At 43.0% G+C, this 24,190-nt stretch overlaps 1 protein-coding gene across 2 annotated transcripts in view; it reads left to right on the top strand.

Annotated features, from left to right (window-relative positions):
• Window positions 1-21,926, top strand: part of BLVRA (biliverdin reductase A) — a 37,544-nt gene extending 15,618 nt beyond the window's left edge. Inside the window, exons 3-8 of one of the 2 annotated variants that reach the window (XM_032305187.1) lie at window positions 4,875-4,996; window positions 6,748-6,867; window positions 8,549-8,646; window positions 13,142-13,249; window positions 15,435-15,606; window positions 21,577-21,926. In XM_032305187.1, the coding sequence (XP_032161078.1) occupies window positions 4,875-4,996; window positions 6,748-6,867; window positions 8,549-8,646; window positions 13,142-13,249; window positions 15,435-15,606; window positions 21,577-21,835 (879 nt within the window). In that variant the 3' untranslated portion in view covers window positions 21,836-21,926. Of the gene's footprint in view, window positions 1-4,874; window positions 5,046-6,747; window positions 6,868-8,548; window positions 8,647-13,141; window positions 13,250-15,434; window positions 15,607-21,576 lie in introns of those variants that run through there. The other variant, XM_032305188.1, reaches the window with a different exon arrangement.
• Window positions 21,927-24,190: the final 2,264 nt, after the last annotated feature.

The raw sequence follows: 24,190 nt of genomic DNA, 5'->3' as shown, positions 1-24,190 counted from the left end.
CAAAGGTACAAAGGGATTTCAGTGGGAAAAAAAGTTATTCTCAATAAATTTTTGTTGGAACAATTGGATATCATACGCAAAGAGGGGGAAAAGCTCATTATGGCTTCCAGAGCAGATGGTACATTAGCTGGGCGTGAAGTCTGGGTATATTTACATACAAGCCTGGCATACCTCTGCCTCACTGTGAGCAATTGATTCAGCCTGTGGAATACACATTCGAGAGGCTGCCTCTCTACCTAAAAATTTTTTTAGAAGAACCTTGATTCATACCTTACACCATATACAAAAACTAATTCAAATGAGAACATAAAGTAACTGAAACTTTAAGCCTTCAACTGTTAAATCGCTGAGAGAACGCATAGGAGAAAGTCTTTGTGTCTTTGTGTTAGCCAGAAGAATGATACATTAAATTTTTTTGATAAGTTGGACTTCATCAAAATTAAGACTTCAAGCTCCTAGAAAGACATTCTTAAGAAAATGAAAAGACGTGCTACGGACTGGAAGCTGTTTGAAAATTACAAATTTGACAAATGAATTCAGTATCAAAAATATATGAAGAACTCTAAAAACTCACTATAAGAAAACAACCGAATAGAGGTTCGCAAATGATTTGGATAGACACAGCGCCAGTGTAGATATACAGATAGCAGATAAGCACATGAAACAGCCCTTAACATCACTAGTCATTATGGAAATGTAAGTAGAAGCCACAGATACCACAACATACCAATTAAAATGGCTAGAATGAAAAGGAGGAGAAAAACCTGATAGTACTAGATGTTGGTGAGAAGAAAACCTGATAGAACTAGATGTTGGTGGAACGCCATGAGAATGCACAATAGTACATAGAGTCATTCCAGGATTCACTTTGGTAAACAGTTTGGCAATTTCTCATAAAGTTAAATCTACGCGTGACATAAAACCCAGCAAACATAACATATGATTTACTGTAAGTCTCAAACAAATCACTTAAATATATGACCCAGCACTCTTATACCCAGGTATTTACCCAAGTTAAATAAGAACCATGTTTAATTTACACAAAAACTAGTCAATGACGACTATAGCAGCTTTATTCATAATAGAATAAATTATGAATTCATTCAAACTGGGAGCAGGAGAAATGCTCTTCATTTGTCAAATGGATAAACATATCTGTATATTCATACGGTAAACTACTGCTACTTAGTAAAAAAAGAAGAAGAAGAAGAAGAAAGAAATTACTGATACATGTAACAATGTAGATAAAAAATGCATTTTTTATGCACTACATATTGTATGACTTCATTTATATGACTTTCTGGAAAAGCCAAAACTATTGAGAGAGTAAGCAAACAGCGGTTGCCTGGAGTGGGAGTCGGGTTTGACTACAAAGGAGCATAAGTAATTTTGGAGGAGGATGATAGAGCTATTTTATATCTTGATTTGTGGTGGTAATATGACTGTATGTTGGTCAAAACTCATAGACATTTACTAAAATGGGTGAATTTTATTAGATGCAAAAAAAAAAAAATAATCTAACCAATAGCATCAGAAAGGACTTCATAAGATGCCCAGGTCTTCAAAGCTTTGAAGATTTGCAGGTGGGCAGTAGGGAGGAGCTCAAGGGACACAGGATTTGCAAAGGCTTAAAGGTAGCAAACGTACAAAGTTTTACGTACTTTCCAGTTGTTTGGAAAGTTAGAAGTCTAAAGGTACGCAGTGGGAGAGGTGACCAGAAGTAGTAGACAGAGCCAAGTTTGGAAGTCCTCAATGTTTGGTAAAGAAGTCTTTGGTAAAGATTTTCCTACCCTCTTATTTATTTATTTATTAAATATCTGTTTTTAAATTTTATAGACAAAAGTGGTTTTAAAATATTTAAGTGATAAGTATTATATAAAGAAGAAAAGTTTTAAGATAAGAGAGAGATGGGAGATACCAGACAGCTTTATGTTTTCTTCTTTTTTTTAATGCAGTCAACCAAAATGGTTGTTTTTATTTTAATACTCGGGCCTTTCTGCTTGCTTGTTTTTAAATTGCCTTTTAAAAAAAATTTAAATTCAATTAATTAACATATAATGTATTATTAGTTTCAGAGGTGGAGTTCAGTGATTCATCAGTCTTATAACACCCAGTGCTCATTACATCCCCTGTCCTCCCTAATGTCCATCACCCAGTTACCCTAAGACTTTCATATTTAAGTACAAGACGTATGTTGTTGCATGTTTTATGATTATATCCACTATTTCCAAGCCCTGCAGGTATCTGCCTCCCTTGAAGCCTTTGAAAGAATGCTTCCTTCTGCCTCATTTGCCCCCATGTAACTGTGTGGGTCATTTACTCAGTATATACAGGTCTTTGTTCAAAGCTGCCTCCTCAGAGAGGCTTTCCTTCACCACCCCTTCAAAACCAAAGCACCCCCTCCTATAATCTCCCTCTATGCCCTTTACCCCACTTCATTATCTTGGTAGTGCACACTATCACTTGACATTTATTCATGTGTTGACTTGTTTGCTCTCTTCCTTCTTTAAGGTCTCTGTTAAGAGCAGGGTCTGTCCACAGTACATCCCTGGAGTCTGACACTTTTTCAAAGTAAACCATACATGCAAAGGCCCTGAGGTGCAAAATGACTGTGACATGCTAAAAGAGGGCCTTTGCATGTATGGTTTACTTAAGACAGCCAATGTGACAAGAAGGAGAGGGCTAGGAGATGAGCTTAGAGAAATAGGCAGGGGCCAGATCACAAAGGCCTTTGTAGACCACAGCAAGTGGTTTGGGCTTAATTCTGAGTATAACAGGTGGCTTCCTGAGAGTTGAAACCTGGGAGGTGGGTGGGGAGGGGCAGATAATTAACTGATTATATTTAGTCTAAAGATCATTTTGCTACTGTATGAAGAGTAGACAGAATAGGGCAAAGAGTAAAGCAAAGGAACCAGTTAGAAAGTTTGCTGGAACTGTCGAATGGATGAGATTGTGACTTGGGTGAGGGGGTAGCAATGAAGATGGACAGAAGTAGATAGAAGGCTTATGGATGGATCTTGACAACTTGTTGATGAATTGGGTATGGAATGGGGGACAGAGGAAAAAAGCAAGGATAATTCCCAAGTTTAGGGACCCGAGCAGCTAAGTGAATGGTGTGGCATTTACCGAGATGGGAGAATCTGAGGGAACTACACCTTGGGTGAGGGGCTGGAGTAGAGAATGAAATATTTTTAATGTTTTTGTTCCATGAACACCCAGGGGCAGAGGGTTTTTTTTTTTCTATCTTAAAGTATGTTTTTAATTGTGATTTAATTGACATAGAATAATATATTAGTTTCAGGTATACAGCATAATGATTCAGCATTTTTTTTTTTTTTTTTAAAGAACTTGGACTTAAGTATTTTTCTGTCTTTAGCCGGTGTCTTAGTTTGGGCTGCTATCAAAGCCAATAAAGTACCATAGACCGGATGGCTTATAAAAAACAGAAATTTATTTCTTCCAGTTCCAGAGGCTGGAAGTCTGAGATCAGGTTCCACGGTCAAGTTCTGGTTGAGGGCTCTCTTCTGGTTACAGACTGCTGACACCTGGGCAGAGCACAGAGAGAAGCAGCAAGGTCTCTTACGACTCATCTAAGGGCACTAATCCCATTCATGAGGGCTTCTGCCTCGTGACCCTATTTAAACCCAGTTACCTCCCAAAAGCCCCATCTCCTAATACCATCATACTAGGGATTAGGGTTTCAATATATGAATTTTGGGAGGACACCATCAGCCAGTAACAGCTGGGAAATGAAGGGCTTTAATCAGGGGAGGGACTGCAGTTTTATTTTAAGCAGCTGCTCTGGGAAGCCTGTGGGCGATGCGTGGGAAGGATGGGCTTGGAAGGAGTGAGACCAGTTGACTTAGGCAAAGAAATCCTGGGCCAGCCCTAGAGCTGCGGACACAGGGAGGGGCAGAATCAGTGGGAAATGGTGACAGACACATATCACGGGTGGCAGGAATGGGTGAATCCAAGATGACATTCCCATTTCTACACTCGGAGACACCCTAGGTGGACTGGGTTCGAGGTAGAGGTCATTTCTATCAGTTTGGATGAATTGAGAGGCTCTGTAACTTTAAGAATCGACTTGATTTTTCACTCTGGTACTATTTGCATACAGCCCTTCACAGTCCACCCGAATACTGGGTAAGCTTTCCCCGGAGAGTGGGAGTGAAATTGGCTGGAAGTCAGAAGCTGTAGTGGGGCGTCTGAATAAGGTGACCGACCACTCAGGGCTTGCCCCGTGTCCTGGGTGGCAGCATCTCTCTAAGAATGAGCCCTCCTGTATCAGATTGCATGCCCCCTGGAGGAAGGATTCAGGGAGTACAGAGGTACGTCTTAAAGAGGGAAATCTCTCATCGTTGGAGAGGAGGTGGTGGAAATGGAACGCCAAGTGTGAGGAGCCTTCTCTGCGGATGACACCGTCAGAGCGTCTCTAGAAATATGTGCTGGGGGATGCCTGGTGGCTCAGTGGATTAAAGCCTCTGCCTTCGGCTCAGGTCATGATCTCAGGGTCCAGGGATGGAGCCCCGCGTTGGGCTCTCTGCTCGGCAGGGAGCCTGCTTCCTCCTCTCTCTCTGCCTGCCTCTCTGCCTACTTGTGATCTTTGTCTGTCAAATAAATAAATAAAATCTTAAAAAAAAAAAGAAAGAAAGAAATATATGCTGGGTGGAGCTCACTGCTCCCCAGGCTCTCGGCTCAGGGAGTGTCTTAGTCCCACCCCTCATATGCTATGGCTTCATGTGTGTTCTGGGTCGGCTCCTTTTCTCCCTTGTCTGGACTCTACTGGTCCTGCTGATGTGTCTTTGTTTTGCTGTTCTCTGCTAGAGGCTTTGACTGTTTTTAAAAATCCTTCCTTGGTCCTTGTGTTTCAGCCTGAGAGGAAGTTCGGAGTGGTGGTGGTTGGCGTTGGCAGAGCCGGCTCTGTGCGGATCAGGGACTTGCGGAATCCGCATCCTTCCTCAGCATTCCTGAACCTGATTGGCTTCGTGTCCAGGTGGCTGGCATTTATCCTGTGCCTTGTAATTCGTGGCAAAACCAATGAGGTGAATTAGGGCTTGGGACATAGAGATTCTCCAGACCCAGGAAGAGAGAGAGCCAGCTCTGGGGTCATTCCAGGGAACCGTGCTCAGGGTCAACCCCACTAGATCGCAAGTTGGGATGAGTCTGGGAGCCGGAGTCCTGGACCTGCAGTGGGGATATACAGCGAAGACAAAGGCAGGGAAGATGAGAGTAGGGCCTGATGGTGACACAAGGGGCACAGTGAACACATGGTGGCTTGGCCTGAAAGAAGGCCATCGGTGTGTGCCATTTAATCATTGTATCAGTTATCGTCATAGCCATCCATGCAGTGGCCCTGGGCTTTACAAGCCTTACCAGCTATTTGATACAGATAGCATTATGAACCCCGCTTTACAGATAAAGAAACTGAGCCACAGAGAGGTTATGTAATTTGCCTATGGACACACAGCTAGAAAGTCTAAGGCCTAACTTTGAATACACGTCTGTTTGATTCCAAAGCCCATCATCTAAGCAACATGTATTCTTTTCCCTTTGGTAATTTTGAGCCTCACTTTTATCCCCTGTAACTCAGTCAAAACCAAACTTCTCACTGTGTTTCTTCTCTGACCCACACTCACGCAGTCCCTTCCTCCACCACTCACCACTTCCTTACATACGCCAGTCACCGAACTCACACGGTATAAGGTCATTTATGCGTGTTAATTGTGAACAAGATGTAGACACTGTGTTGGCTGAGGAGAGAGGATGGGGAGCAACCTAGGTACCTCTCTCTGCTTTTTAATGCTTTAGAGAAATCGAACAAAGCGTGGTTAACTGCTGTGATGGCCCACACAGACCATCCGGGGCACTAGAGAGACCCGGAAGTGGTAGGAATCTGCCCTTGGTCAGTCTTCTCCCCTCAGTAAGAGTCGAAGGGACTTGCACATAAACGGGAGATCAAAATGACTATTCACCAGCGCTGTAACTCCCATTACAGCCCTACCTGAAGCTGGATTGAACACAATAGTTGGGTTCAAGGCTGAAGTGGGGCCTCTCCTTGTCCCTGAAACCCCAGTCCTCTGCTAGCTGGCTGCTGTGCCTGATATAGTGACGACTTCTAAGCTACTCAAGTCATATGGGAAGATGGCCAGCTCACACCCCCTGCTTTACTGCACCCCTACCTTTATCACACTGTTCCCCTTCTCACATGCTCTGTTTCTCACATGCTACCTGCTAAGTCCTACCATCCACCCAGGAAGCCTCCTCCAAAACCCTAGATTAGATGTTCCTCACCTTAATTGAACTTCCCACCTGAACCGCCAAGCACGACAGCTCTCATATTCGTGTAGTGTTGAGCTTACATATTTACATGTGTGTCTTCCTTCTTCTCTTAGACTGTGAGTGAAGTCTGGTAGTCCTAAAGTTTAGTGGTCCTCGAGACCACTTCTCCTGTGATAAAAGGAGAGCAGTTGTTTTCATTTTAGAGACGGACTAATTCAAAGACTGCCAGGTCCTACAAGCTGTTAGCAGTAGTGTCGGCACTCAATGCCAGGTGTCTTGACTTAAACCTGTATTTCTCACTCTGTGGCAGGTAATATCCTGGAAGTGGGAGGGAGGGAGGGAATTAATTTCTTCATTTCCAAAAGCTGGTTACCAGGACATAGTTGGGAGGCGAGAAAAAGGATGGTGCTCACTTATCGGATATGCTGTGGACTTTTGGGTAGCATTTTTGTTATTCTCAAATAGACGAGAGCTTGGGAACATTGACGAAGTCCGGCAGATTTCCTTGGAAGATGCTCTTTCCAGTGAAGAGGTTGAGGTCGCTTTTATCTGCAGTGAGAGCTCTAGCCACGAAGACTATATCAGGTGGGTTTTCAATGTCGGTGGTCCTTACCTTGCACAGCAGAGCAGGAGCATAAAAATGACGGGGCAAACTGAAATCTCAAAGAAATTTTAATAACTGAAGGGGAAATTCACAGTGGAGCCATCACCTTTAAAAATTGTCAAAATGCTAGGGGCACCTGGGTGGCTCAGTAGGTTAAAGCCTCTTCCTTTGGCTCAGGTCATGATCTCAGGGTCCTGGGATCGAGCCCCACATTGGACTCTCTGCTCAGCAGGGAGCCTGCTTCCTCCTCTCTCTCTGCCTGCCTCTCTGCCTACTTGTGATCTCTGTCTGTCAAATAAATATATAAAATCCATTTAAAAAAATGGTCAAAATGCTAAAAACTCTAACTATGAGTTACAAATGTGGAAGAAAATGAAAACTACGTCAAACTAATATTTATTTGGTATACTATAATTTAAAACAATACAAAGAATTGAAGGGTGTTCTTTGTAAAAGAATTCATTGACAGCAGATTGAATAGTGCTTCCTCTTGTCATACTGGGAGGCGGAGCCAGTATCTTCATGGCACTTTGGCAAATTGTCGTAATCCTTTCTAAGTTTGGATCAGCTGTCACCATTGTATCCTTTGTTGCTTTTAACATTTTAAGTATCTCCAAGAGTTCCTTTAACAGGAACGGCTTTTGCCATGAGAGAGCGACAGAAAGAAGGTAGTGGTGACATCGGAGAGGGCAGATGACATTATAAAGCAAGAGAAGTGACACGTCCCCCTGCCGTACCTTCAGATGTGAAGCCTAGAGCCCTTCGAGCCTTTGGGGGGACTGCACCTGGAAAGGGGAGCCCCATGCACAACCTGACAGCCACGCCCCTGAGTCTCACTTCCCTTTTCGGTCCTTACATTAAATTGCAGCTGCCAGCGTGCTGTTCCCCAGGATAGGCTGCTCCCTCCTGGCTGCTTCAGCTCCAGTGTAGAAAGAAATACCTTTCCTTGGTTCCCTTTACCCTACTTTGGCACCAGAGTGTATTTCCTTAAAAAGGTGATTTTGTAGTTCTCAGTTTATAAATGTTTGCACCTTAGGAGTATCTGGAGAATAAAATCCAAACTTCTGAGCAGAGCATTCTAGGTTCTGCACAGTCAGGCTCTCAGCTACTTTTATGACTTTGTTTCCCTCTCCCGCCAGTAGTCTACTCCCCAGCTGTGCTGAAACTCATGCCATGACCCCAGTGGACAAATCTCCGTACCCTCATCTTGTAGGTCGCACCTGGAAAATGCCTCCTCACATGTCAGATGATACTGAAGCCTTTTCATACTGACCAAGGCAGCGCTGGCTGTTCATGGGTGTGGTAGGCTGTGTGTATGGCTCCCACGGGATAATAGGCAATTTACAGGTTAATGTCATTTGTTTCTCCTCTGGAGTAGCAGGCAAATAGTACCTAGTTGACTATATGAGTGTAGTCATGAATGATGAGTATAGTCAGTGAACGAATGAATGTTCAAATGAACACATAACCAGAACGCCTCTTCTAGCTTAGGAGAAAGGGACAGGAAGTACAGGTTAGCCTCTGGCCCCCACTCTCATCTGCATTCCTTCGTGACCCAGAGACTTACATGTATTTTTCACAGCCCGTTCTCTGTCATGCAGGGTGTTTTATTGACACTTACTTGCAGTGTATTTTCTCTCTGTCTCTCTCTTTTTTCCAAAGGCAGTTCCTCAATGCTGGCAAGCATGTCCTTGTGGAATATCCCATGACGCTGTCTTGGGCAGCAGCTCGGGACCTGTGGAAGCTGGCAGAGCAGAAAGGTAATGTATAGTTTGTCTGTGGAACATGGACCCTCTTTTAGAGTTTCTGCAGGTAAAATGTCTTTGGTACCATCTTTATGCCTTCAAAACTCAACCCTATGCCAGATATGTCCCGTGGGCTCCCAGTCCCCTGTCCTGTGGACATAATGGGTGTGTGTGGAGGGCTAAGAAGGTGGAGAGATGAGTGGGGATTTGCAAACTTTTGTCAGAGACTTACGGCTTTTACTCTAATGAGAAGCATGAATTAGCTTCGACTTGCGCTAGTGTCATGATATTATTCCACTGTTATTCATGCGATATTTACATTGCTAATGGAAAAATGTCCAAATCAGAGTAATTGATTGTCTTATCTGCATACTTTGTAGTTTGTGCTGTTTCTCAAGAGGAGTGTCATTTATTAAATACTTACTATATCCCAGCAATTTGGCACTCTGCTAGGCACTTTATAAGTCATTTCATTTAATTTTCCTAGAAACCCTTGGAGGTAGGTATTTTCTCAAGCTTATGTAAAGGAATGTTACATAATTCCTTAGGTAAATTTGTATCTTTAGTGTAAATACCCAGTAGTGTAATTGCAGGGTCATAGGGTAGCTCTGTTTTCAACTTTTTGAGGAACCTCCATACCATTTTCCAAAGTGGCGCACCAACTTGCATTCCCACCAACAGTGTAAGAAGGTTCCCCTCTCTCCACATCCTCTCCAACATTTGTTATTTCCTGCCTTGTTAATTTTTACCATTCTAACCAGTGTAAAGTGGTTCGAATCACTGTGTAAAGTGGTTTGAAACTCTGATGGCTGATGATGTTGAACATTTTTTCATGTGTCTGTTAGCCATTTGTATGTCTTCTTTGGATAAGTGTCTGTTCATGTCTTCTGCCCATTTTTGATGTGATTATGTTTTTTGAGTGTTGAGATTGAGTTCTTTATAAATCTTAGGTACCAGCACTTTATCTGTAATGTCCTTTGTGAAGATCTTCTCCCATTCTGTGGGTTGCCTCTTTGTGTTGTTGACCTTTACTTTGCTGTGCAGAAGCATTTGATCTTCACGAAGTCCCAAAAGCTCATTTTCGCTTTTGTTTCCTTCGCCTTTGAAGACATGCCTTGAAAGAAGTTGCTGTGGCCAGTGTTGAAAAAGTTACTGCCTATGTTCTCCTCTAGGATTCTGATGGATTCCCATCTCACATTTGGATCTTTCACCCATTTAGAGTTTATCTTTTTATATGGAATAAGAGAATGGTCGATTTCATTCTTCTGTACATAGCTGTCCAGTTTGCCCAGGACTATTTATTGAAGAGACTGTCTTTTTTCCATTGGATATTTTTTCCTGCTTTGTCGAAGAGTAGTTGACAATAAAATTGAGGTTCCACATCTGGGCTCTCTATTCTGTTTCATTGATCTATGAGTTTGTTTTTGTGCCAGTACCAAGCTGTCTTGATGATCACAACTTTTTATTATAGCTTGAAGTCAGGCATTGTGATGCCCCCAGCTTTGGTTTTCTTTTTCAACATTTCCCTGACAATACAGTGTCTTTTCGGGTTCAATACAAATTTTAGGATTGTTTGATCCAGCTGTTCCAGTTGTTCCAATGGGATTGAAAAATCCCATTGGTATTTTGATCGGGATGGCATTGAAAGTATACATTGCTCTGGGTAGCATTGACATTTTAACAATGTTTTTTCTTCCACTCCGTGAGCATGGAATGTTTTTTCCAAATTTTTGTGTCTTCTTCGATTTCTTTCATAAATATTCTGTAGTTTCTAGAGTATAGATTCTTTACCTCTTTGGTTAGGTTTATTCCTAGGTGTCTTATGGTTTACTATGTTGGACAATAATGGCCAGAGTGGACATCCTTGTCAGGTTTCTGATCTTAAGGAAAATGCTCTCAGCTTTTCCCTGTTGAGAATGACATTCACTGTGAGATTTTCATAGATGGTTTTTATGAAATTGAGTAATGTTCCCTCTATCCCTACACTCGGAAGAGTTTTAATGAGGAAAGGATGTTGTATTTTGTCAAATGCCTTTTCTGCATCAATTGAGAGGATCATATGGTTCTTGTCTCTTCTTTTAATAATGTTTTTTGTCACATTGATTTGTGAACGTTGAACCACCCTTGCATCCCAGGAATAAATCCCACCTGGTCGTGATGGGTAATCCTGTGTGTTGGATCCTGTTAGCTAGGATCTTGTTGAGAATTTTGGCATCCATATTCATGAGGGATATTGGTCTGAAATTCTCCTTTTTGATGGGGTCTTTAGCTGGTTTGGGATCAGGGTACTGCTGGCCTCCTAGCACGAATTTGTAAATTTTCTTTCTCTTTCTGTTTTTTGAAACAGCTTCAGGAGGATAGGTATTATTTATTTTTTAAATGTTTGGTAGAATTCCCCTGGGGAATCCATCAGACCCTGGACTCTTGTTTTTTAGGAGGTTTTTGATCATTGCTTCAGTTTCCTTGCTGGTTATTGGTCTATTCAGATTGTCAATTTCTTCCTGTTTCAGTCTTGGTAGTTTATAGGTTTCCGGGAAGGCATCCATTTCTTCCAGGTTGCTTAATTTATTGGCATATAGTTGTTGATAATAATTTCTAATAATTGTTTCTATTTCCTTGGTGTTAGTTGTGGTTAGTCGTAGTCCCCCTTTCATTCATAATTATATTAATTTGGGTCCTTTCTCTTTTCTTTGGGATAAGTCTGGCCAGTGGTTTATCGATCTTCTTAATTCTTTCAGAAAACCAGCTTCTAGTTTTGTTGATCTGCTCTACTGTATTTCTGGTTTCTAATTCATTGATTTCTGCTCTGATCTTTATTATTTCTCTCATCCTGCATGGTTTAGGTTTTATTTGTTGTTCTTTCTCCAGTTCCTTTAAGTGTAAGGTTAGCTTGTATATTCAGGATTTTTCTGCTTTTTTGAGTGAGGCTTGGATGGCTATGTATTTCCCCTTTAGTACTGCCTTTGCTGTATCCCACAGGTTATGGACCCATGTGTTTTCATTCTCGTTGGTTTTCATGAATGTTTCAGTTCTTCTTTAATTTCCTAGTTGACCCAGACATTCTTTAGCAGATGGTCTTTAGCTTCCAAGTATTTGAATTCCTTCCATATTTTTTCTTGTGATTGAGTTCCAGTTTGAAAGCATTGTGGTCTGAAAATAGGCAGGGAATAATCTCAGTCTTTTGGTATCAATTGAGACCTGATTTGTGACTCAGTATGTGGTCTATTCTGAAGAAAGTTCCATGTCCATTTGAGAAGAATGACTATTCTATTGTTTTAGGGAGGAATATTCTCTCTATATATATCTATGAAGTCCATCTCGTCCAGTGTGTCATTCAAAGCTCTTGTTTCTTTGTTGATCTTCTGCTTAGATGATCTGCCCATTGCTGAGAGTGAGTGTTGTGGTTTCCTTCTGTGAAGGTAGTATTCTCAATATGTTTCTTTATTTTGGTTAACAGTTGGCTTATGTAGTTTGGCTGCTCCCATGTTGGGGGCATAGATATTTATAATTGTTATATCTTCTTGTTGGATCTCTTTAAGAATGATATAGTGTCTTTCTGTATCTCTTACTACAGTGATTAGCTTAAAATCTAAGATGTCTGATATGAGAATTGCTACCACAGCTTTCTTTTGAGGTCTGTTGTCATGAAAAATGGTTCTCCATCCCCTCACTTTCAGTCTTGATATATCGTTAGGTTCAAAATGAGTCTGTTGTAGACAGTATATAGATGGGTCATGTCCTTTTATTCAGGCTGCTAACCCTTACCTTTTCATGGAAGCATTTAGGTCATTCACTTTGAAAAATATGATTTTATTGCCATCATGTTGCCAGTAAAGTCATTGTTTCTATAGATAGTCTCTGCCCTCCCGTATTTATCACATTATTCCCAATAGCAACAGCTCAAATGCCCAGCAACAGATGAATATTTTACAAAGGTGTGGTCCATGCACGAAATGGAATACTCAGTTACGGGAAGGAAGGATGTCCTGCCATTTACAATATTTGAGCAAAATATGCTACATAAGATAAGTTAGAGGAAGATAAGCACTATATGATATCACTATTTTGTGGAGCCCAGAGAGGCAAACCTGTAAAAAGACCCAGTGAAATGGTGATTAACAAGGGATAGGATGTGTGTGGGGGGTAATATTCAAGTTTCAGTGTACAAAGTTGCAACAAGTAGTAAATAAGCCAGTTCCTTGTCGGCTCTGTGTTTCTTATATTTTTATGCTGTGCTGCCCCCTTCTGGCTAGAATTGAAGTTAGTGCTTCCCGGATCTTAATCTTGCCTTTGGACAGGTGGGTACCATCTTGGTTTCTTAGGTTGCCATTTCTGTGGCAAGCCTAGAACTTGCACCGCCTTCAGCTGGGGTATGTAAGGGTACCGGGGTCCCCCGGCTGGTTCTGCGGTCTCTGTGTCCTGCACTGGGGAAAGACAGACCTAGAATCTGGGATGCACGTACGACAGCTGATGATGACTGCCTTTTTTACGCCCATTCTTGTCATGACAGGGAAGGTCTTGCATGAGGAGCACGTTGAACTCTTGATGGAGGAGTTTGCGTTCCTGAAAAAAGAAGTGGTGGGGAAGGATCTGCTGAAAGGGTCTCTTCTCTTCACAGGTCAGTTCAAGGTGGGGTCACAGGTCATGTGGAACCGGTGAGGCCGGCAGGCTAACTGGGCTCTTACCTAGTTCTCTCTCGTGTTTGGATTCATTTTCGCTAAAGACTCTCTGACTGAAGGCCACTTAATGTTATCTGCCCACGTGGCCACAAACAATAGAAATACCTGTTTTTCTTCTTTCTTGAAATGAGACTGAAGTGCTTGGTGGGCCTTAGGTGAAAAAGTATGTTAGAAATCTTAAACTGACCAATGCTACCGTCCGAATCTATTAGGTGTAGAATTTTCCTTGTTAAATCCTAACGAATTGGAGGTGATTTTTCCATAGGAGGTTCAAAATGGACTGAGACAGGTTCTTGGGGAGGAGAACATTTTTATTCTCTCTGCAGAGCAATTAGAATATGCATGGCCCCTTTCTGCCTCTAATAAGTTACAAGGACATTGGTTGCAGCCAGACTATGTGATCCACTGTATATTTGATTACATAAAGTTGGTCATTACTTGAGTAGCTCCATTAGCAATAGGAAATGAGCATCCTTGAGGCTCCTTTGTATGGACTCCTTATCTGGCTCTACCCTAAGGTAACAGGGCCACCTCTCCTGAGGGCTCTCCTCAGCAAAACCCTGATGTGGCCAGGCGTTAAGTGGTAAAACCATTCATCTCCTTATGAACGTCCAGGTCCAGAAAATAACAGTGGGACATCATTTCGAAATCCACCTTCATTGTTTAACTAACAATAGAGTCGTTGTAACAAATAATAACCATTCATCTATACAAGGCACTGTGCTAAGTATGTGATATGCATTAGTTCATGTTAATTCATATGAAAATCCTATAAAGTGGGTATTAATACCTGCATTATACAGGAAAAAAGGAAGATCAGAGATGTGAGTAGCTTCACAGAGTTGACAAGGGGAGCCTAGTGGTGGAGCCAGACCGGGGCTCAGGCCTCTGACTTCATGGCTCAGACATCTGACAGCTGCTCTCATCCTCTCCAAAGCATAAGACCAGAGAGTGACCCACTGAGGAGGAGAAGTCTTGCTTTTATGAGTTTGATGCTTACGTCCTCATGTTTTCAAACTGTGTTGTCTATGAAACAGATAAATTTGTTGGCTTTTACTTATAACTTACCTTTTTTAAAGCATAGTCATAATTAGGGATTTCAAGTCAGTTTCAAATTTATAAGAAATCAGTGGTTTGTAAACAGCATAGCAGGTCTGTAGCCTTTTAGCTTTGGATTATGTTTAAAATTTGGGCCAGGGATAGTCAGGAACACTGTCTTGGCCACACATATTTCTAACACAAATATTCTTTTTTTTTTTTTTTAAAGATTTTATTTATTTATTTGACAGACAGAGGTCACAAGCAAGCAGAGAGGCAGGCAGAGAGAGAACAAGAGAAGCAGGCTCCTTGCTGAGCAGAGAGCCCAATGTGGGACTCGATCCCGGGACCCTGGGATCATGACCTGAGCCGAAAGCAGAGGATTTAACCCACTGAGCCACCCAGGCGCCCCTCACACAAATATTCTTTTGAATGTACTTTTATATAGGAGATTATGAAGACTAAGGAAACACTTAACACTATATCAATTTTCTTGATTTTTGACATATTTATAAGTATTGTTGTTTTCTTCATAGGTATCTTGGTGCCTTCACCCTATTGTCATTTATACTGGTAGTTATATGGTATTTATAGGAATATAGACCTGGGCTAAAATACCTTGATTCTTCTTCTTTTACAAACCTTTAAGTCACTAACTGAAGAGGGTGTAGATGTTTGTAAATGTAAGTGTGTATATGTTCTGTCTGCAAGCTATACATCCATATCCATATCTGGAGATATCGAATATATATATATATATATATATATATATATATATATATATATATACATACACACACACATATATATATTAGAAGCCTAAAATATTTTTATTATCCCGTGGGCTAGATGAATGACTGTTTCCAATAAAATGTCTTCTCCTCCTAACACAATGGAGTTGAGTAAAGAAGGCAGAAGAGAGACGCTTCTAGGAAAGAGTTTTCATTTGGGCACTAAATATCAGTGGTCACGTTGTGCAGCACTCCGGGAAGTGAGGTTGCTTTGCCCCACTGCGGCCTCTGCCCACAAGCCCACTTTGCCGTCCACCTTCCTTCCCAGTCCCACGGTACCTGTCATTCCCCACAGCTAGCCCGTTGGAAGAAGAGCGGTTTGGCTTCCCTGCGTTCAGTGGCATTTCTCGCCTGACCTGGCTGGTCTCCCTCTTCGGGGAGCTTTCTCTCGTCTCTGCCACTTTGGAAGAACGAAAGGAAGATCAGTATATGAAAATGACTGTGTACTTGGAGACAGAGAACAAACGGTAGGTTGTGGGAAACTGAGGGGCAGGAAACTTGTTGTGTGTCCACAGAGGTGAACCTAGACAAAGCCTGGGCGGGCCTAAGCCCCCGACCCCCGACTCTAGAAGGGCTGTCTGCATTTGTAGGTAGAACAGGTGCTGGAGTTTCACTTCGGTTGCCTCCTTTCATCCGCACAGCAGCCTTGTAAGTAAGGTAAGTAAGACAGACGTGAGCCCCTTTGCCAGGAAGGAACTAGAGGCTTACAGAGTTCGGGCAGGTTGTGTAAGCCACACAAGTAAGCAGTACTTGCCACACACAGCCAGTGGCAGAAATCCAGTGACCTCTGTGACCTGAATTTTTTTTTTCCAACATCTTATTGTGAAAGTTTCAGACATATGGTGAAGTTGGACGAATTTTGCAGTGAATTCCCAAAACTACAACCTAGATCTTGCCCTTGACATTTTACCTGCTTGCTTCCTATGGCATCCCTCAGTGTGACCAAAATTTAAAGTTTTGTTTCTCAGCTTTATATCATACTGCCATACTGTTCCCAAAATGTTCTAATTCTTTATTTTTTTTATACCAAGTGTTTTTTTTTTTTTTTTAAAAAGCACATTCATAGTTTTCCTTGAAAAGCATTGAGGCTTTGTAAAATATTTAAAACAGCACGTGTTTTGTACTGTTTCTGTATGTGTTTCCAGGTAGCTGGGTCTCTTGGAAATAAGAGAAACAGGTGGGTTTTGACAAAATGAGAAAAGTATTTGAGTTCCTGAATGAAGTCTGATCTGTGTCCGTTTGAGGAGTTTCCTCTTGGCAAGGAAGGGAAAGGCAGAGGTCATAGATGCAGGTAAAGTAGGCAGAGCTTCGAAGTACCGCATTTGGGGTAATCACACTGGTGGGGCCTGGCCCTGACGCCGACGTTGTGAGTGTTAGAATGGTGGCTGTGGTCTGAGCGTCCCCGCAGCATGTGTAGCAAGAGCTAGAGGTCACATGGGTGCTGCAAGAACTCAGGAAAGGGGAACCTGGAGAGGCCAGGGGATGCTTCTCAGAGGAAAAGTTGCTTTGCTCAGCCTCGAAATCTGAGTAGGAGTCAGACAGGGAATAAGATGTCATTATTGCAAAGGGAGGCAAGCATCATGCGAGGGCCTGGGGCAGATGGCAAATGCCGTATTATAATAAATTCTTAGTTTCGTAGAATACTTTGTACTTCACGGATTGTACTTTTAATCTCACACCACCACAACTGCGGAGGTAGAGTGATACGCTCCATATTCATGTTCACTGATTAGGAAATTATGGTGGAGGTAACATCTGAGGTTTTGCATTTCCTTAAACTTCACGTTATATGGAAGGACATGAGAAGTTTTTGTAGGTGGATCAGAATGGTTTGAATATCTCTAATTTGTTTGTATCCAGTGTTAAAGCAGTAAATAAACAGCATTAATGTTAATTTTTGTCATCACACTATGAAATGTTTTAAAGCCTGTGTGCTTTTAAAACTAGCCGTGGGCTGGGCGTCAGTGGGTTAAGTGTCTGCCTTTGGCTCAGATTGTGATCCCAGGGTCCTGGGATGGAGACCCGGATTGGGCTCCCTGCTCAGTGGGGAACCTGCTTCTCCCTTTCCCTCTGTCTCTCCTCTGCTCACACACTCTCTCTCTCTCAAATCAATAAATAAAACTCTTAAAAACAAAACAAAACAAAAAAAACAAGAACTAGCTGGGGGCTGAAACTCATATCATGTTAAATGTCAACCTCAGTTAAAACCAACAAAACTGGCCATGGAAATTAATGTTTAAAAAGGGAGACCAACTTTTTGTAAGAGTTTGTAATAATTATTTATTTTTAAAAGTCTGAGGCATAACCAAATTTTTTTTTTAAGATTTTATTTATTTATTTGACAGAGAGAGATCACAAGTAGGCAGAGAGGCAGGCAGAGAGAGAGAGGAGGAAGCAGGCTTCCCGCTGAGCAGAGAGCCCGATGCGGGACTCGATCCCAGGACCCCGAGATCATGACCCGAGCTGAAGGCAGCGGCTTAACCCACTGAGCCACCCAGGCGCCCCATAACCAAATTTTTTTTAGATGAGCGGTTCAACACCTTAGTTTTAACTTAACACCTTAATTTAACTTCTGTCTCTTAGATTCTCTGTCTGACCTGAATATGAATTTTTGATTTATAGGCTATCATTGATTCATACGTGAATCATTTCAGTAACTTTCAGAATAGAAATCTCGGCTGACCTGCAGCTCTTCAAAGCACATGGGTTTCTGCTCAGCTTACATGGCCCTTGGTAGAGCGTGCCCCGTGACAAAGAGAAGCCAGCTTATCCTGTGAATGCGGTCTTGGCTGCTGACCGTACCTTGTCAAGTAAGCTTGTCCCAGTCTGCAGGCCAGAGCTTCCTAAAGCTGCAAAAAATGTCCTTCCAGGGTTGTTACTACACATTAGGAGACGAGGCATGATCTTGAAAAATTAAAGTAAAAGGACTAGCAAGACAGATCATTACTTGAATCCCCATTGTGCCAGTGCTAGTGGATGTTTACTGTTTACAGCAGTTACTATATGTGTGAGGCACATGGCCCTTTAACAAAGAGTTTCTCATATAATCTTTATACCAACTCTCTGAAGTGGCCTTATTACTCACATCTGGGAAACTGAGTCTCAGAGCGGTTAAGAAACTTGCTAAGGGCACAGAACTAAGTGATTGTGTGAGAGTCACACTTAGGCAGCCTATCTCCTGTCTCCAAGTTGTCACACCTTCTCCCCAAAAATGCATGGGAAGGGCACAAGAAAGTTACACCCTACAAAACGTCATCAGACCTTGTCTTTCCCTTATGGCAGTCCTCACCCAGCAGCGGGGCAGATGTCACCGTCTTAGATCCCAAGGTCATCCAGGAAACCCCAGTGCAGCTGATTCTCAAGCCCATGTTCTTTCCATCTTGCCAGCGGTTTTCACACTTTGTAAAAAGATACAAAATACTTCTTTAATCCAAACCCTATGTGGATAGTCAGCGTACAGCAGTTACAGGTTTCAGCTGTCCTGTCGAGACCAGCCGGCAGGAGTGCTATGGAAGCCGTGCATTTCCCTGCCTGCTCGTCCTTCTGGGCCTTGGGGGAGAGCACCATTAAAAATCACCGCCTCCGCTGGGCCGGCAGACCTGTGCTGATACTGGGGATGTGGATGTGGTTGAACACCTTCCTGGAGAGGGTGAGAAGTAGGAAGCATTTTTGTAGGGAGTCCATGCCCACGTTGACAAATGCAGATATTTGCAAATGAAGGTTTCACCAAGAGGAAGCATGGAGAAGCTGTCTGTGAGTTTAAAGCTTGCGTTTTTGTTTGGGATGTCTGGAGCTAACTGTTGTCTAGGCTCAGAGCTTGAGCGGACCACGTCCCATCCTCAGCTGGCAATAAAGTGCCAACATTCAGTATTCTCACTTAAACGTGAGTAGGAGATTAGGAAACCAGGACTTTTCAAGTTCTTCACGGACAGGACCACAGAATAAGGAAGTTTTTCTGTCAACATCTCTCCTGATGTCTCCCTACAGACATAGGTATTGGCTTGGCTCCCCCTTTATGTACTTCCTCTTAAACACACACCTCCACACTGTAGTGTAGGCCTTAGGCAGCTAGGTTAGCTGAAGGGGAGGACCCCTTTTCCCAGCTCAAAGGCAGCCTTGAGTTCTGTCCAACACCCAAAACATTCTTGAGTGACCTGCTTGGGTCCTTTTCCTTTTCCTATAACCTCACACCTAAATCTTAAACCGTACCAGGGACCATCAGTCTGGAGGCAGAAAAACCCAAAAGGTAGCTTCCCTTTTTCCTTAGTGACACTGGTCTAATCTGCCCACCCCAGGCCTGACCTATTGCAGAGCAAAGGAAGAAGAGAGAGGACATCTGAGGAACGGTGACAGGAGAGGAAAAGGCTAGAGAACTTGAAGTGTACTCAAGATTTAACACCTTCCCTATTCACACTGAAAACTGTCAGCACAGTTATTCAACAAAATTGCTTTGTCCTTCCCCCTGACTCATTGCTTTAGGAAAAGAAAAGGGAGGGGAAAGCAAAAAGAAGTAGCCAGAGGCCAACCACAAGCCATCTCATTCCCAGAACTTTGTTCTAAGAAAAAGAGGGGAGAACTATATATGCATGTATATGTGCGACGATGTTGAATGCAGAGCGTTCGTGTTAATTTAAAATTGAAGAGGCTTAAATATTTGGCAGTATTAAAATATTATCAGTTGTGCATGATGTGCCGAAAAAATAATCAAAACACCACCATAGGATCATACAAATATTGTAAAACAAGTAGAAGCAGCATAATCAAAAAGTATTTTCACTTGATGATTTGTATGCCATCTGCATATAGGCAAAGATTTGGAAGGATTATCTCAAGTTGAAGATTGTTTTTAGGTGAAAGAACTGTGAATGTTTTTTTCCATTCAAAATATCCCTAAATCAGTACCATATTGTTTTTAGAATATATATATATATATATATATATATATATTAAACTTTATTTATTTATTTGGCAGAGATCACAAGTAGGCAGAGAGGCAGGCAGAGAGAGAGGGGGAAACAGACTCCCTGCTGAGCAGAGAGCCCGATGTAGGGCTCGATCCCAGAACCCTGGGATCATAACCCGAGTCGAAGGCAGAGGCTTAACCCACTGAGCCACCCAGGTGCCCCTAGAATATATTTTTAAAAAGCAGATTTTGTGTCTTTTACTGTCATTTTATTCAGTGGAACTTCTTTAGGTCAGAGCCTACCTAGGAGATTTCTCTGTGTTTCATTAAGCAGATAACACAGCTTTGATCTACTACAAAGACAGAAAGGTTAATCCTAGAGAAAGGAGGGACTTTGGAGAAGTGGAGTCTGTCCTATTTGGATTTTAGGTTTTGTGACTGCTGACCGTAGCAGGAAGCTGGGGGGGAGGCAGATTTGAAACAGAAACAGGTGCTTTGTTAGTCAGGAGGCAGGTGTTTTCTGGAGTGTGCGCTGGGCTCATAGACTTCTTTGAGAATGTGACCAGTCTACGGCCATACCACCCTGAATGCACCTGATCTCGTCTGATCTCGGAAGCTAAGCAGGGTCGGGCCTGGTTAGTACTTGGATGGGAGAATGTGACCAAAGCACTGCTTTCCATTAAAATGCACAAACACAGGGAGAAAACAGTTTTTTGTTTTTTTTTTTTAAAGATTTTTTTTTTTTTTTATTTCTTTATCAGAGAGAGAGAGGGGGAGAGAGCGAGCACAGGCAGACAGAATGGCAGGCAGAGGCAGAGGGAGAACCAGGCTCCCTGCTGAACAAGGAGCCCGATGTGGGACTCGATCCCAGGACGCTGGGATCATGACCCGAGCCGAAGGCAGCTGCTTAACCAACTGAGCCACCCAGGTGTCCCGGGAGAAAACAGTTTTGCACACCATCTCAGGTGGTATATACATTCCCTGTAGCCCTTATCTGGATCCCTTTATGTATGAGATTCAGGATAAAGACAAATGAGAAAGAGAGAAAGGAAGGGAGAGAGAGCGAAGGGGAGGTGGGCGGGGGATGGGTGAAACAGGTGATGGGAATGAAAGCGCGCACCTGTGACGGGCACGGGGTGATGTGCAGAATTGTTGAATCACTGTATTGTACACGGAAGCTAATCTAATACTGTCGATTAGCTAACTGGAGTTAAAAACTGTCTTAAAGAGTTACGGATAAGCCAGTCACAAAAGGAAAAGCCAAAGTGATGTTCACACAGAAATCACTGAACGAATTCCCTTGCCTGGTGGCAAAATTCAGCAGAGGACGTTGGGCAGCAAAGTTGGGAACAATCGCCTGAGGCCTTGGGGAGGCCGGTGGAGGTCCAGATGCCCCCTGGGGCCACTCCCTCGAGCATCAGCTCCCAGGTAGATGGGAGCAAAATGAAAGCCTGTCACCAGGGCCTCAGGTGCCCGCGAGCATCCGCTGGCTCTCCCTTGTGACCTGACGTTTGTGATTCTTTTTTCTTCACAGTCCGCTCACCTGGGTCGAGGAGAAAGGGCCTGGTCTAAAACGAAACCGACACTTGAGCTTCCATTTTAAATCTGGGTCTCTGGAGAATATGCCGAATGTCGGAGTCAATAAGAATATTTTTCTGAAAGATCAAAATATATTTGTCCAGAAACTCTTGGGCCAGTTCTCTGAAAAGGAGCTGGCGGCCGAGCAGAAGCGCATCCTGCACTGCCTCTGGCTCGCAGAAGAAATCCAGAAGCACTGCTCCTCCAAGAAGTGAGCCGAGGACACACGCGGGACCACAGTTTCCTCTTTACAAAGAGCTGGCCTTCATCTCGAGTCTGACAATTAAACGTGTCTTGGGTAAACAGGCTTTTTGTTTACTGTCCCGAGCTGTGTTGAGAGTGAGATTTGCAAGTTGGGGGCACATGTTGGAGGGGTGAAGAAGGAACCATGCTTGGTCAAACTGGGCTAAATGCTTCACCTAATTTCATTCACTCTTCCCGACAGCCCTGCCAGATGGGTGTGGCCAGGTTTGTTTTCAGTAGTACCTTGGAAAACCTTGTCTAAAGTCACCCAGACAGGAAAAAGCAGAACCAGCCTTTCAACCCCACTCATGCCTGGAAACCACTGCAGAGGAGTGTGTTGGAGCCTCCCTGCTTGAAGGAATTTTATTTCCCCCAACAAACTTTCACTGGGTCAGTAAGGTAGGTGCTGGGGATCCTGAAAATGAGTAAGAGCTAGACGCTGCCCTCGATAACTCACAGTGTCAAAAGGAAACAAGTCATGCCAACCAGTCACTGTAAAGTCATGGGTCTAGGAAAGGAGATACGCCCCCTGTCATCTGCAGGAAGGTTCAGGGAAAGCCTCTAAATCCATCTTGACAACTAGGTTACGCTTAGGAGGGCTTTTCCGGCAGAGGACTGACCCGAGCAAAGTAAAGGATACGAGAGGCGGCCTGGTGAGTCCCTGGAGCAGTGTTGCCAGAGCATTGTGTCTGGAGGAGGGAGTCCAGAGGGGTCAGTCTGATCATGGGATCCCGGGAAGCCAGCAGAAGGAGCTGGGGTCTTGTGCAGAGGCACTGAAGAGTGCTGTTTAAAAGGCGAGTGGTGGGTCAGGTTTCCAATGTAGGTAAAGCACTCAGAAGGCTGCCAGGAGGAAATGAAGTTGAGACTAAGGAGGAGGCAGCCAGTAGAGACCCAACAAACGTGTTCATATTTGCAGTCCTTGGCTTGTCTGCACTCATTGCTCCTGTTGCGAGACTGCTGACCTTGAGGCAGAGCTGATTCCCAAGAAGCTGCCTTTTCCTTTCAGTGGTGGTCCTGTTGCATTTCCTTCAAAGGTTGTGTTAGATTTCTTGCCTTTGTAAGTGTCTCCCTCTTGCTTTTTGCCTACTACCACCCCATTGTGAGGTTTGACCAGTTCCAGAGCTAGGCAGTCATTGATTTTCTACCTCGATCTCCATTATTCTACACCATATACCATAAGATAAAGCAGATATATATATATTAATTTAAATGTAAAATACCAAAAATCCTTTATGGTATTCCTTTCTTTGCCATGTAAAATAATTTGATGAATATTTGCCAATTAGTTCTCTTGTTTTTTTATTCACATCAAATATTCCTTGAGGCCAGGAAATACTATATCTATTTTTGTGTGCTATATAGCATCTAGCATGAGGTAAACATCAAATATGATTAAAATGTAGTGCAATAGCAACTCCCCTTTGGGCCTGGTAATTCTGCTGCTTCAAAAATGTTGGCCATATTTGATACTAGAAGTGGGGATGGGTGTCAAAACCAGAGCTTACAGGAGAGTGGTACAAGCTGGGTTTATTCAAGACTCCTGCAGTAGCGGAAAACAGACCCCAGTACAGAACCAGGCTCAGTTCCGAATACAACATGGGCAAGTGGGGCATAACATAGCCAAGGGGCAGGGTGGGGGTCAGGATGGAAAATTACTAAGAGGAAACATCAGGGGTGGGGGGATTCTGTCTAAATGAGCTTGATAAGGCTCTTGCTAAAGGCCGGCCGGCATGATCCGATTGCAGGGGGGGAGGATGAGGGATTCTTACAGAACTGACTTAGTAGGATTTCTGCTGCATTAGGCACTACAAAGACAGACATGGAAGTCCGAAGATCAAGGCCTCGTTGAGAAGAGGGTTCGGAGAAGCCTGACGAAGTTTGCTCATAGTCTTTGTCACGGGATATGTGGTTACCAGTTGATGACGACTCATCTCAAGCTCGTTTCATGCATGGTCAAGAGATTGAAAATGGAAACAACCATCAGTGTTACGAATTGGCAAGGATGGCAGAAGGAGAAGGGAGGGGAGAGAGAACGCCAGAGAGATGGTGCAGCAGCCCCTTAAAAAAAATTTTTTTTAATTTAAATTCAACTTAGTTAACATATACTGTATTACAGTTTCAGGGGTAGAATTTAGTGACTCACTGGTTGCATCTAACACCCAGTGCTCATCACATCAAGGGCCCTCCTTAATGCCCATCACCCATTTTGTCTATTTGCCCACCGCCTCCCCTCCAGCAACCCTCAATTTGTTCCTTATATTTAAAAGTCTCTTCAGGTTTGCCTCCCTCTCTATTTTAATCTTATTTAATCTTATGTTTACCTGTTT

The sequence above is a fragment of the Mustela erminea genome, chromosome 11, assembly GCF_009829155.1.
Source record: "Mustela erminea isolate mMusErm1 chromosome 11, mMusErm1.Pri, whole genome shotgun sequence".
NCBI lineage: Eukaryota > Metazoa > Chordata > Mammalia > Carnivora > Mustelidae > Mustela > Mustela erminea.
This window is presented reverse-complemented; position numbering and strand designations above follow the sequence as displayed.